Source organism: Saccopteryx bilineata, chromosome 5 (genome assembly GCF_036850765.1).
Source record: "Saccopteryx bilineata isolate mSacBil1 chromosome 5, mSacBil1_pri_phased_curated, whole genome shotgun sequence".
Taxonomy (NCBI): domain Eukaryota; kingdom Metazoa; phylum Chordata; class Mammalia; order Chiroptera; family Emballonuridae; genus Saccopteryx; species Saccopteryx bilineata.
The window spans coordinates 153410142-153422233 of record NC_089494.1 but is presented as its reverse complement, the minus strand read 5'-3'; the positions used below and the strand labels follow the sequence as shown (position 1 = coordinate 153422233).

The 12092-nt window shown below is 39.8% G+C and overlaps 1 protein-coding gene across 1 annotated transcript in view; it reads left to right on the top strand.

Annotated features, from left to right (window-relative positions):
* USP6NL (USP6 N-terminal like) overlaps positions 1 to 4333 on the top strand; it is a 251180-nt gene extending 246847 nt beyond the window's left edge. Inside the window, exon 15 of the mRNA XM_066280282.1 lies at positions 2480 to 4333. Coding sequence (XP_066136379.1) covers positions 2480 to 3879 — 1400 coding nt within the window. The 3' untranslated portion in view covers positions 3880 to 4333. The remainder of the gene's footprint in view (positions 1 to 2479) is intronic.
* The last annotated feature ends 7759 nt before the right edge of the window (positions 4334 to 12092 follow it).

Sequence of the window (12092 nt, the reverse complement as noted above, 5' to 3'; positions counted from 1 at the left end):
GAACTTTATAAGATAGACATCAGATCATATTACTCTCTGCTTAAAAGCCTTTAGTAGTTTGTAGTTAACTCAGAAAAAAAAAGAAATCCAGAGTTCCACTGTGGTCTTCAAGGCCCTATGCAATATGACTCTTCTGTTCCTCTGGCCTCATCCCCAGCCATTCTCCATACCTGCCTCCCACTCTAGGCAGAGAGCACTTTTGTTCCTGCTGGAACTCTTCCCTGCCATGTCCAGCCCCACCCCCACATCACTGTAATTGCCTTGTCCTGGTGCTGTCTTCCTAGCTCTGCACGAGTGTATAAGCTCCATGGCAACAAGGGCTTCACTCTATTATTTCATCCATGGATTGCCAGCACCTAGAGCAGTACCTGTTACATAGCAGTTGCTCGATAGGTCACTGTCTGTTGAGTGAATGAATGAATGAATGAAAAGTGTCTCTGGAGTTTATGAATGTAGATAGTGGACGAAAACAGTGACCAGGAGTGAAATACTGGATTCTGATTCTCATTCTGTTTCTGCCACTAGAGCTCACTTGGCTTCTCTGAGACTCTGCCTTCCTGTCTATAAAATGTCTGCAGAACTTGATCTGTGTGGAAGCTGGGGGCTCTGAGAAGCTGCCCAGCTGAGGGAAGTGGAAGAAGGGGTGATGGGAGGCACCTTCAGCTCCTCCACTTTAACCAGAGCAGCTTTGTTTATGTTTTCTGTATACAGTGGGGTTTTATATGAAATTTGTTTTTAAAAAAGTCTGCTTCTAAAAAGTTTAAAAACCACCAAATTAGAAGAGCAAAGGTTACTGTTAGCTGAATTGGTTCTGGCAGCTTGACTATTTAAAGGATGCTGTTTCCTCATCAGTCTCTGCTCTCTCCCCTCCCAAAGAAAAGCTCATTGGATATTTTTTGAAATGTCTTAAAGAAAATTATGGTGTGTGAGTAAATAACAAAATTGTCACCAAGAAGTGAGCTGCATATAAACAGACCAGGTCTGCTTGCTCACTACTAATATACTCAGTGCTTAGCACAGTCCTGAAGCAGAGCCTACTCAGTGTATATTGTTAGATGGATAGGTGACAGACAGGTGAGTATTTGAAGTGAGCAGTAACTTATTTTTAAATCAGAATATATTATTTCATACTAACTGGTGGAAAATCTATCTTAAACCATGGGATTTTTACAAGTGAAGTCTGTATTTTTTCCAAGATTATATATATTGGATATTCATATTATAATAGATCATCTTTAAACACTGTTTGCTGAATGGCAAACGTATTGTTTCTTCCTTTAATTTCTCATTCATTTCCTGAAGTTAGTTATTTAAAATAAAAACTCTTGACCTAAGATGGTGTCAGAGTAGCTGGAAGCTACACTCACTTTCTCCCAGGACCAAACTGGCATTACAGCTAAAATATAGAACAATCATCTGAAGATTGGCTGAAGAGAAGTCTTATAAACAAGGTTTTTCAGAAGAAGCCATATCGAGAGTGAGAAAAGCACAGAATTAATGAAGAAATTAAACTCCTAAGTCAATGGCAGGAAAGAATTGACAAGGAGTTTGATAGACTCCAAGCAAAGGCTGCCAAAGTAGCCTTACGAAGTTGCAGATGACTTTGAGAAGTTTCTACATAAACTGTGATCTGAAGCTCAAGTTGAGAAAGAATTTCTGGCATCACTATCATCATCAACAACAATAACAGACGACTGCAAATTTGAGGGAGAAGAACACTAAGAGAAACCAGAAATAAACTATAAGGATATTGTATACAAAAATAAAATATAAAACTAAAAGTATTCAATATAATTTTCTCTCTATTTATTTATTTATGCTTTAAAGTAGTCTCTTCTTAAAATATTAGTTTAAAATAGAGAGTACTATTTCTTTCTTAGCATGAAGTTAAATAAAATATAATTCTGTGCTTAAATATAAAGTTAAATATAATACTTCATGCTAAGAAGGTACTAAAGATAATAATAATAAGCTCTTTGGAGACAACTTTAGATCACAGTAGATCATCAGTGACTTTTAAATTTGGCAGCTATGCTTGAAGTTGGTAAGAAATGTTTTACCGAGATTTCAAAGCCATTTTAGTCATGGTAAGCTAAAGTGAAGGTAATGGTGAGACATGGAACAACTAACCTGCAGTATTGTTTTAGGAATAGAAATGAGACTATCAGCCTTGCATTCTTGAAAAAGCATGTAACAATATGTCTTAACAAAATATAAGAGTCATGTTATACAATTGTATGAACCTTACTCATAATGTGATAAAACATTCCCACCTGCACATTGCCTGATGAGATTTTGAATTTTGTTATGTTTTACTATTAGTGTCTCTAAAAAATGCTTTTCTTAAGACACTATAATTCTGTATGTATGTGTATGAGTGCACATAGGAAAAGCATACAGTTATTCATAGTGTGATTCTTATATTTGGTACTATTTACTCCTGTGTTTATATTACTCATGAATTTATCTTTCTCTTTAGGAAAAGAGGATGAATTTCCAAAGAAACCTTTGGGACAGCTTCCACCTGAGTCTCAGTCTGCTGGCATTAGTCACCTGAGCAATGGACAAAGTGTTGGCAGGTCAAGTCCCCGTAAGAACAGCAGAAGAGAGAGTGGCCTATCACCTCACAAAAAAACAGAGCATTCTCCTCACCATCAAAGTAGACTGGGTACACCAGAAAGAGTTCGGCAGGTGAGATGGAAATCAGTGGATGAGGATAATAAAAAGCTTAAAGATGAGGCAGATTTTCAAAGAAAACTTTCATCAGGTCCACAAGACAGTACCAAGCAATATGATCACGCAGCTGCTAACCAAAATAGTAATGCTATTTCAAATATCAGGAAGGAATTTATGCCCAAATGGAATAAACCAACAGAGGTTTCAGCTATTGAAAAAGCTGCCACATATGCCACTGATGGCAAAAGTCGAGCACACCCCACACTCACAGTCACTGTGACAAGTTCTGCTGCTCCTCGGGTGTCAAATGCAAGGCAGAAAATGAAGGTCTGGGATACCGATGAAGGGAAGCGGGGCTCGACTGCGTCACAGTATGACAATGTACCTGAAAATGAAAATGGCACGTCTGTTGAAGAGGCATTAGAAAGGGCTTACTCTCAAAGTCCAAGAAGTATTGTTTACTCTCACAGTCCAAGAAGGCATGCTGAGCCAAATTCTAGTCCATCAAAAGTATCAAACAAGTTTACTTTCAAAGTACAACCTCCAAGTTATACAAAATATCCTACGCAGTTAGATGGGGAAGATCACGGGACAGTGCATCCCCCATCATACAGCAATCCCCCCGTTTACCATGGAAATTCTCCAAAACACACCCCTACTGCTAACAGCAGCTTTATCTCTCCACAGTTTAGCCATGGGCCTCAAATGAATCCTTCCAGGGAACCTTACGGTTCTACTCTTTCCATCAATGTTTCTCCTGAGAAATCTCGCAGCCGCCCAGCTCCTCTTGTCCTATCATCTAGTCGAATAGAAGTTCTTCCCATTGATATTGGTGCTGGCAGATATTCAGGGTCACCAAAGAATGGAAAATTCATCATTCCTCCAGTGGATTATTTGCCAGATAACAGAAAATGGTCAGAAGTTGGTTATACATACAAACCTGAGATGCCTGAGCAGTCATGCACTAGAGATGCTAACCATAGCCACATAAGCAATTTAACAAAATATTCTGCTTTTCCACATGCATCCTTTCAGGACCATAACCTCCCCACAGTTTCCATAGATAGTCCAGTGCGGTATAGGACTTCCCCAGCATTAGAAAATGCCAGTTTTTCTGGGTATCAGTGTTCAGGGCCCTCAGCTCCAGCGTACCACTACAGAAATCGGGATGGACTTTCTATTCAAGAGTCTGTGTTGCTGTGAGAATTTATCAATACCTGCTTAAGACAAGAGAATAGAAACCAGACGGAACCTACATTGCTATGTTTATAATTGCCAAAGCAGTATTTTATACCATTGTAAACAACTCGCACAATTATAATGTATATTAGTAATAAGAATAGATGGGTGTTTTCATCCCCACGTAGATGCTGCTTACGATGAGCATTTAAATTGCATCATCACTGAACCTGTTAATTTACTGTGGAAACATAGCAATAGCATTTAGGGGTGCACACAGAATAATTACACATTACTCAGTTTCATTTATCACTTTCTCCAAAACCTGAACACTTTTACTCTATCAGTCCATTCTATTTTGAGTAATGTTACAAAGCACTGAAAAACTGTATGGGGTAGATATTTTAAGGCTGTATGTAGTATATGTGCCTTTTAATGAATACAGGCATCTATGCATGCACGTTTGAACACAGAACTAGTGAAACGTTAAAAACTGCTTTGAGTCTAGCTCCATGGAATCATTTATTCTTTTCTTTAACTGATCTTTCAGTCAAGTTCCTTACACCCTCCCTTTCATAATTTTAACCAGATCCTAAACTGACTTAAGGATTTGCCCTGAGTTGATTACTTCAAATCTCACAGAATGCTCATTTTTCTCATCCAATTCCTGCCATTTTTTTTCTTTCCACCTGAAAATTAAAGACATTGGAGAGAAAGGCTGACCATTTAATGGTGCCTAAAAATTGTAGCAGTTAAAGTAAATTTATGACCAAAAGGGCAGCACTCATCATACCCGTGTGCACTGAGATCACTGACAGTGCCCCTGTGCCCTTTGCTCTGGTCTGATTCCTGCAAAGCTCAGAGCAGAACTTCCTTTGACAGATGCAAAGGAGATGCGACGTGTGGTACAGCCTACTGCTCTCCTGGGGGTGTGCAGGAGAGGCAGGCAGTCACTGTTGGGCAGCACAACAAACTCCTTGGAAATTTTCTGAAAGCAGGATTAACAATATAGTTACTTCTTCTGCGCCTCAGACTCTTGCCAAGCTTCACTACAAAGGGCTGAGTGGTCATTTCTGTGATCTTTTTTCTGACACTCTTTTCTTTAAAGGATGTAGTTTATGGTTATTGTTGCGCTTAGGCCATTAAATTATCAGCGTATGAACTTTTTAAAAATGATCTGAATTCTTAATGGGAATCTAAGATTTTGGCCTTTTTGTATGATTTTCATAATTTCAAAATCTTTTTCAGTGACAAAAATTCAGATCCATGTTAAAAAAAATTAGCAATGTCTTCTAAAATCTTCTATGACTGTTTAATTGGAGAGCTTGTTTTCAACATTACTTTGCTCACATTTGATTAATAGAGTAGAAATCCTAACCCTGAGGGCTCTTCTTATTGCAAGCTGGGGTTGTAAGCTTTCAAGGTACAGAAGTATGTCTTTTAAAATGAAAGTAACATTTGTTTAGCTAGTGAAAGTGACAATATTTTTATGTATACAATGAGTCTAATATAATTTTAATCAACTTGGTAATGATGTTATTAAATGGCAAAACTAATGCAGTGTGTTAGCAAGTAAGCACTACACTGAAGTTCAAGAAAATCCTGACAGTACTGGGCTTTTGATTCAGATCATGTGAGGCTTAGAAATAAATGTATATAAAAATGTAGCTGAGGATATTAATTCTAATTTTTAAACCATGATTTTGTGACTTGTAATAAACCAAGCTGTACAATTTAGTTGATGATAGCAGCACCTGAGCTGCTCCAAAATCTGTATGTCAACAGTGGGAAATACTGTAGATTTATATATATATATGTATGCAGAATATGTATACACACACTATTTTCTTATGTCATCTATGACATTTTTTATCTCTATACTTTTTGATGTGATTGTTTTTAACATGCTAAAAGTAATATGTATATTTCGTTTGTGTCTTTTATGTGCTTTTTTCACATGGCAGAAGTGTTTCATCCCTGATCCTTCTACAGCTAATTCTATTCTTATTAAGTAGATATTGCCCAGATATAAATCAAGTTTTATGTTTTTATGCTTTATTAATTTCCAGTAGTACTGTGATTAGAACTATAGCACCTGTCCTTTGTGTTATTTAATCTGCCATTATTAATAGCAAGCAATAAGGTATATTTCCAGTCTTCCCCAGTGTAATATGTAGTTCTCTGTGTTCATTTTTCAAGTAGGAAGATTTAATTGAAAATTATTTTGCCACCATGCAATTTCACACTTTCAGAGTTATCTTTTAATAAAAATAAATGATGAAATAATGATAAAAGATGAAATAATATTGGTAAAGTGGCTTAAAATATATTTATGAACAACATATTTGGTAAGAATTTTTATGGTATGGAGAATGATTTTACACTTAACTGCATGTACTTGATGTAGATATTTTTCATAGCCATTTTGCCTATAACAGTAAGCGCTTTGGTATAGTTTTTATTTTTTTAATATTTAGTTTGAAAAGTTAAAAGAAAATAGACCCAGAGTTCAAAGGGTTTTAAAACTGACTCTTTCAGGCATTTATGTTTTATTTATAGGATTTTTTTTTTTTTTCATTTTTCTGAAGCTGGAAACAGGGAGAGACAGTCAGACAGACTCCCACATGCGCCCGACCGGGATCCACCTGGCACGCCCACCATGGGGTGACGCTCTGCCCACCAGGGGGCGATGCTCTGCCCATCCTGGGCGTCGCCATGTTGCGACCAGAGCCACTCTAGCGCCTGAGGAAGAGGCCACAGAGCCATCCCCAGCGCCCGGGCCATCTTTGCTCCAATGGAGCCTTGGCTGCGGGAGGGGAAGAGACAGAGAGGAAAGCGCGGCGGAGGGGTGGAGAAGCAAATGGGCGCTTCTCCTGTGTGCCCTGGCCGGGAATCGAACCCGGGTCCTCCGCACGCTAGGCCAATGCTCTACCGCTGAGCCAACCGGCCAGGGCTATAGGATTTTTTTTTTTAATGACAGCTTTTTAAAGCTGGCACGTGTAAAATCAGACATCAATGTATTTCTGGGGACGAAAATGTATTTTTTTATCTATCCTTCTAGGTTCTCTGGCCAGGCCCTGTAAATGGGAATAACAAAAGACAGATGAAGAAGAGAAAACAAACGGAAGTTTATAAATATGTGCATCCTGCAGTCACGTGGAGGGCCCAGTGATGAGGAATGAAGGAAGGCAGATGTGTGGTCTAGATACCTAACTCAGTGAGGAAGGGATGGGGAAAGACACGGAGAAATGAACGACTTTGGAAAATAAATAGAGGACTTTTGGAAAATAGATGGGAGATTATAATAGTTTGTTGACAAGTCTGGGTGGGGTGTCAGAAGTTAGAGTTGCCCGGGGAGTGGATTTATGACAATGGAGTTATTTGGGGAGGTTCTACTTTTAGGAAAATAAGGGATTTCAGGAATTCAAATGCCTTCAGTTTAAAATCTTCCTTATGCCAACGCGGCATATTTTGGGGTAGCCTGTCCAGAACCTCTTCAGCATCAGAGATAAAGTGTTTCTTAAAAACAATAAAAAAATGTAGTCAATAGGACATTTCTGGAGAAGCAAAATGTTTATAGAATGTGATATGATTGTCTTAACTTTTCATTTTATGAAGATTCTAATACTAAATTATATGTCAAACTCAGTGTAACTTTAATATTGAGTTTTAAATCTGTAGTTACCTTAGATCTCTCCTTTGGGGCTCATTGTAATTCAGACACAAAAATGGTACCTTATCAATACTTCATTGAGATCTCTTTTCTTTTTATGCTTAGAGAAAAACATTCCATGTTCATAAATAGGGATTTATTCACAGAGCACCTAAGTTTAATCTTTTGGCAATATTAATACTCTCAATTATCTTTTAGACTCATACTTTATTTTAGTATGCACTTGATTGTGGGCTAAGATTATGGTTTGGAGATCTTGTTTTTATGTTTGTTTTAACTGTTTTATTGAGTTATAAATGTCCATTTCTGTGGATATTAATGCTTATTGACAAGGTGATTTTAATAAGTCAAACTTTTCTTTTACAACGACCCAAGGTATTGCAATTAGGAAGAAGGATCCCATGCAAAATTTACTTATGGCCTGACCAGATGGTGGCACAGTGGACTTGGGACACTGAGGACCTAGTTTTGAAACCTTCAGGTCTCTGGCTTGAGCGTGGGCTCCTCCAGCTTGAGTGCGGGCTCACCAGGTTGAGTGCGGGGTTACCGCCTTGAGTGTGGAATCATAGACATGACTCCCATGTCTGCTGGCTTGAGCCCAAAGGTTGCTGTATTGAAACCCAAGGTCACTGGCTTGAGCAAGGGGCCACTGGCTCAGCTGGAGCCCCCCGCCCCATCAAGGCACATATGAAAAAGCAATTAGTGAACAACTAACATGCTACAACTATGACTTGATGCTGCTCATTTCTCTCCCTTCCTGTCTGTCTCTGTCTCTTTCTCTCTTGCTAAATATATATATATATATATATATTTGTAGTTTCATAAAGATTTTCAGTTAGCCATAAATCTAAGTGTGTCACCATTTTATAGATAAGAACACTGAGAAAGGACCAAATTTTAGATTCCATAGGAGTGGATTTTGACCCTTGCTGCTTTTTAGAATTATCTGGGGGAACTTTTAAAAAATGTTCTCCTTGGCCTGACCTGTGGTGGTGCAGTGGATAAAGTGTCGACCTGGAATGCCGAGGTTGCAGGTTCAAAACCCTGGCCTTGCCCGGTCAAGGCACATATGGGAGTTGAAGCTTCCTGCTCCTCCCCCCTTCTCTCTCTCTCTCTCTCTCTCTCTCTCTCTCTCTCTCTCTCCCCCTTTAAAATGAATAAATAAATAAAAATAATTTTAAAAATAAATAAAAATGTTCTCCTTGGTCCTTCCCTTGGCCCCTTAAATCAGAATGGTTAGGGTGGATCCTGGGTATCAGATAATTATATTTTTCCCCCGTTCTGTCAATCCACTTTTTTTAATCCCTGTAAAGTTGATTGGCTTATATTTCTACTGTGAGCTGTCTCAAAAATTCTTAACATTAATTTGAGTTTAGAAACTCTGATTTCAGGTACGTTAGGAAAAGTTTCACTGGAAAGGTTAGCATTACCAGCAATCTCTATGATGAACTACTGACACTTGTGGAGAGTGTAAATGGCTTCAGACAGAAAGTGGCATGACCCTGTACTATCTCATTGCTGCTTACAACAGCTGTAAAGCCTTGTTAAGATTTCCATTTCCCTAGACAACCTCTGTCATTTTCCTCAAGTGACATGCTTTAACAAAGGCCTTTGTTGTTTGGAAGCCTGCAATGCACTTTCCCTATGTGAGGAGTTGAAGAAATACTTCTTAGTCTGGTTACTCATTTGACCAGTCAGCATTTTATTGAGCACCTACAGTGGACTGAGTGTCCTAGGGACTGTGCTAGACTCATGCTTTAATATCAGAGACATATTTTATAATCTCTGTGTCTCCATTCAGTGTTGGAGACCTGGCATAGGTGATGGTCACAGGCGCAGAAGGGCACAGCTCAAGAGGGTTGGGAAAGCTTGTGGGGGTGTTGCCTCAGCTGAACCTGAGAAGATTCTTTGAGTGGGCAGAAAGTGGGGAGGGGAGAGGGGCATTGCTCCATGGGGATGGCATAAGAACTGTATAGGGAAGTTTGCCACTTCGTATTGTGGGTCCGGGGTTCCACAGAGAGACCAGATTTTGGAGGGCCTTGTATATCATTAAACTTAGTCCTGTAGGTGGGATTTTTGTGATTATATTTACAAAATCTAAGAGCTGTGGAGGCTAGATGTGAGGAGCAAGCCTAGAGGAAGTAAGGAAGACTGAGGCAAATGTGTTCTGTCTAAAAGGAACAGTTTAAGGCCAGGGAAGAAGTTTCAAAGAAGAAGGTGATTAATTTGAGAATGAATTGCTAAGTAAAATGGCCAAAACTTGATAATTGTTTTTAAATGTCACCATAATAACCATAAGAAAAGTAGCTAATATTACTGAATATTTACTATGTATCTGGCCCATACTTAAGCATTTTCCCCACATTAACTCTCTTAATTTTCACATTAACTCTATAACATATGTAACTAGTATAATTCCCAGTGAACAGATGAGAAAACTAAGGCACAGATCAGTTGAAGTAACTCAGTGACACATCAAGTCAGTAGCAGCCAGGACTTGAATCCAAGTGGTCTAAATCTAGAGCCTGTGCTTTCCCCATAAAAAAAGTTTTAAAGAGGCATAATGTATCTACCATAACATTTCACCATTTTAGTGTACACTTCAGTGATTTTTTAGTAAATTTACCGATCTGAGCATCAAAGCAATTTTAGAACATTTCCACCACCTCAGAAAGATCTCTTGTGCCCATTGGCACTGTCTCCATTTCTGCCCACAGCCTCAGGCAACCACCAATCTACTTTATGATTTGCCTCCTTTGGACATTTCATAAAAATGGAGTCAAACAACATGTGGTTCATTTTTGCTGAGTCATATTCCATCATGTTGCTATGTCCCACTGTGTTGATTCACTCACCAGCTCCTAGGCATCTGCAGTGTTCTCATATGCTGCTGTGACCGTTTGTGTACAAGTGTTTGTGTGGACATGTGTCATTTCCTGTGGGTGGGTATCCAGGAGTGTTGGCTTTTTATGGCAAGTTTATGTTTAACTTTTTGAGAAACTTCCGGACTGTTTTTCAAAGTATCTGCAACCATTTTACATTCCTACCAGTAAAGGATGAGGGTTCAACTTTCTCCATATTTTTGTTAATCCTCGTTATTTTGTAATTTTTTTTTTTTTTTTGTATTTTTCTGAAGCTGGAAACGGGGTGAGACAGTCAGACAGACTCCCGCATGCGCCCGACCGGGATCCACCCGGCACGCCCACCAGGGGGCGACGCTCTGCCCCTCCGGGGCGTCGCTCTGTTGTGACCAGAGCCACTCCAGCGCCTGGGCAGAGGCCAAGGAGCCATCCCCAGCGCCCGGGCCATCTTTGCTCCAATGGAGCCTCGCTGCAGGAGGGGAAGAGAGAGACAGAGAGGAAGGAGAGGGGGAGGGGTGGAGAAGCAGATGGGCACTTTTCCTGTGTGCCCTGGCTGGGAATCGAACCTAGGACTTCTGCATGCCAGGCCAACACTCTACCACTGAGCCAACCGGCCAGGGCCTATTTTGTAATTGTTTTATAGCCATTCTAGTGAGTGTGGAGTGATATCTCATTGTGACTTTAATTTGTATTTCTCTAATAGTTAATGATCTGGATGATCCTTTATGGGCCATTCATATTTATATATCTTCTTTGGTGAAATGTCTTCAGATATTTTGCTCACTTTTAATTGGGTTTTCTTTTTATTTCATAGTAAAAGTGTTTACTATGTTCTGGATATAACTCCTTTATCAGACATGATTTTCAAATATTTTCTGCCAGTCTATGTCTGATTTTCAGTTTCTTAATGGTGTCTTCTTCTGAGGTGCAAATATTTTTAGTTTTAATGAACTGCAGTTTATTAGCTTTTTTTCTTTATGAATCATGCTTTTAGTATTGTTTCTCTGCTTAACCCAAGGTCACAAAGGATTTTCTCCTGTGTTATTCTGGAAGTTTTATATGTTTAGCTATTACATTACATTCTATAAGCCATTTTGAATTCATTTTTGTATATGGTGTGAGGTAAGGGTCTAAATTCAAGTGAATATCCAGTTGTCTCAACTGCAGTGTTAAAAAGACTACACTTTCCTTGATACCTGTATCAAAAAAATTCACATATGGGTATGTTTTACTTTTGAAATCAAGAGTACACATTCTCCAACGTTTTTCCCCCAAATTGTTTAGGCTACTCTGGGTCCTTTGCATTTATGAGTAAATTTTAGGATCAGCTTGTTAGTTTTCTGTCCCCCAAAAAAATCCTGCTGGGCCCTGGCCGGTTGGCTCAGCGGTAGAGCGTCGGCCTAGCGTGCGGAGGACCCGGGTTCGATTCCCGGCCAGGGCACAAAGGAGAAGCGCCCATTTGCTTCTCCACCCCTCCGCCGCGCTTTCCTCTCTGTCTCTCTCTTCCCCTCCCGCAGCCAAGGCTCCATTGGAGCAAAGATGGCCCGGGCGCTGGGGATGGCTCTGTGGCCTCTTCCTCAGGCGCTAGAGTGGCTCTGGTCGCAACATGGCGACGCCCAGGATGGGCAGAGCATCGCCCCCTGGTGGGCAGAGCGTCGCCCCTGGTGGGCGTGCCGGGTGGATCCCGGTCGGGCGCATGCGGG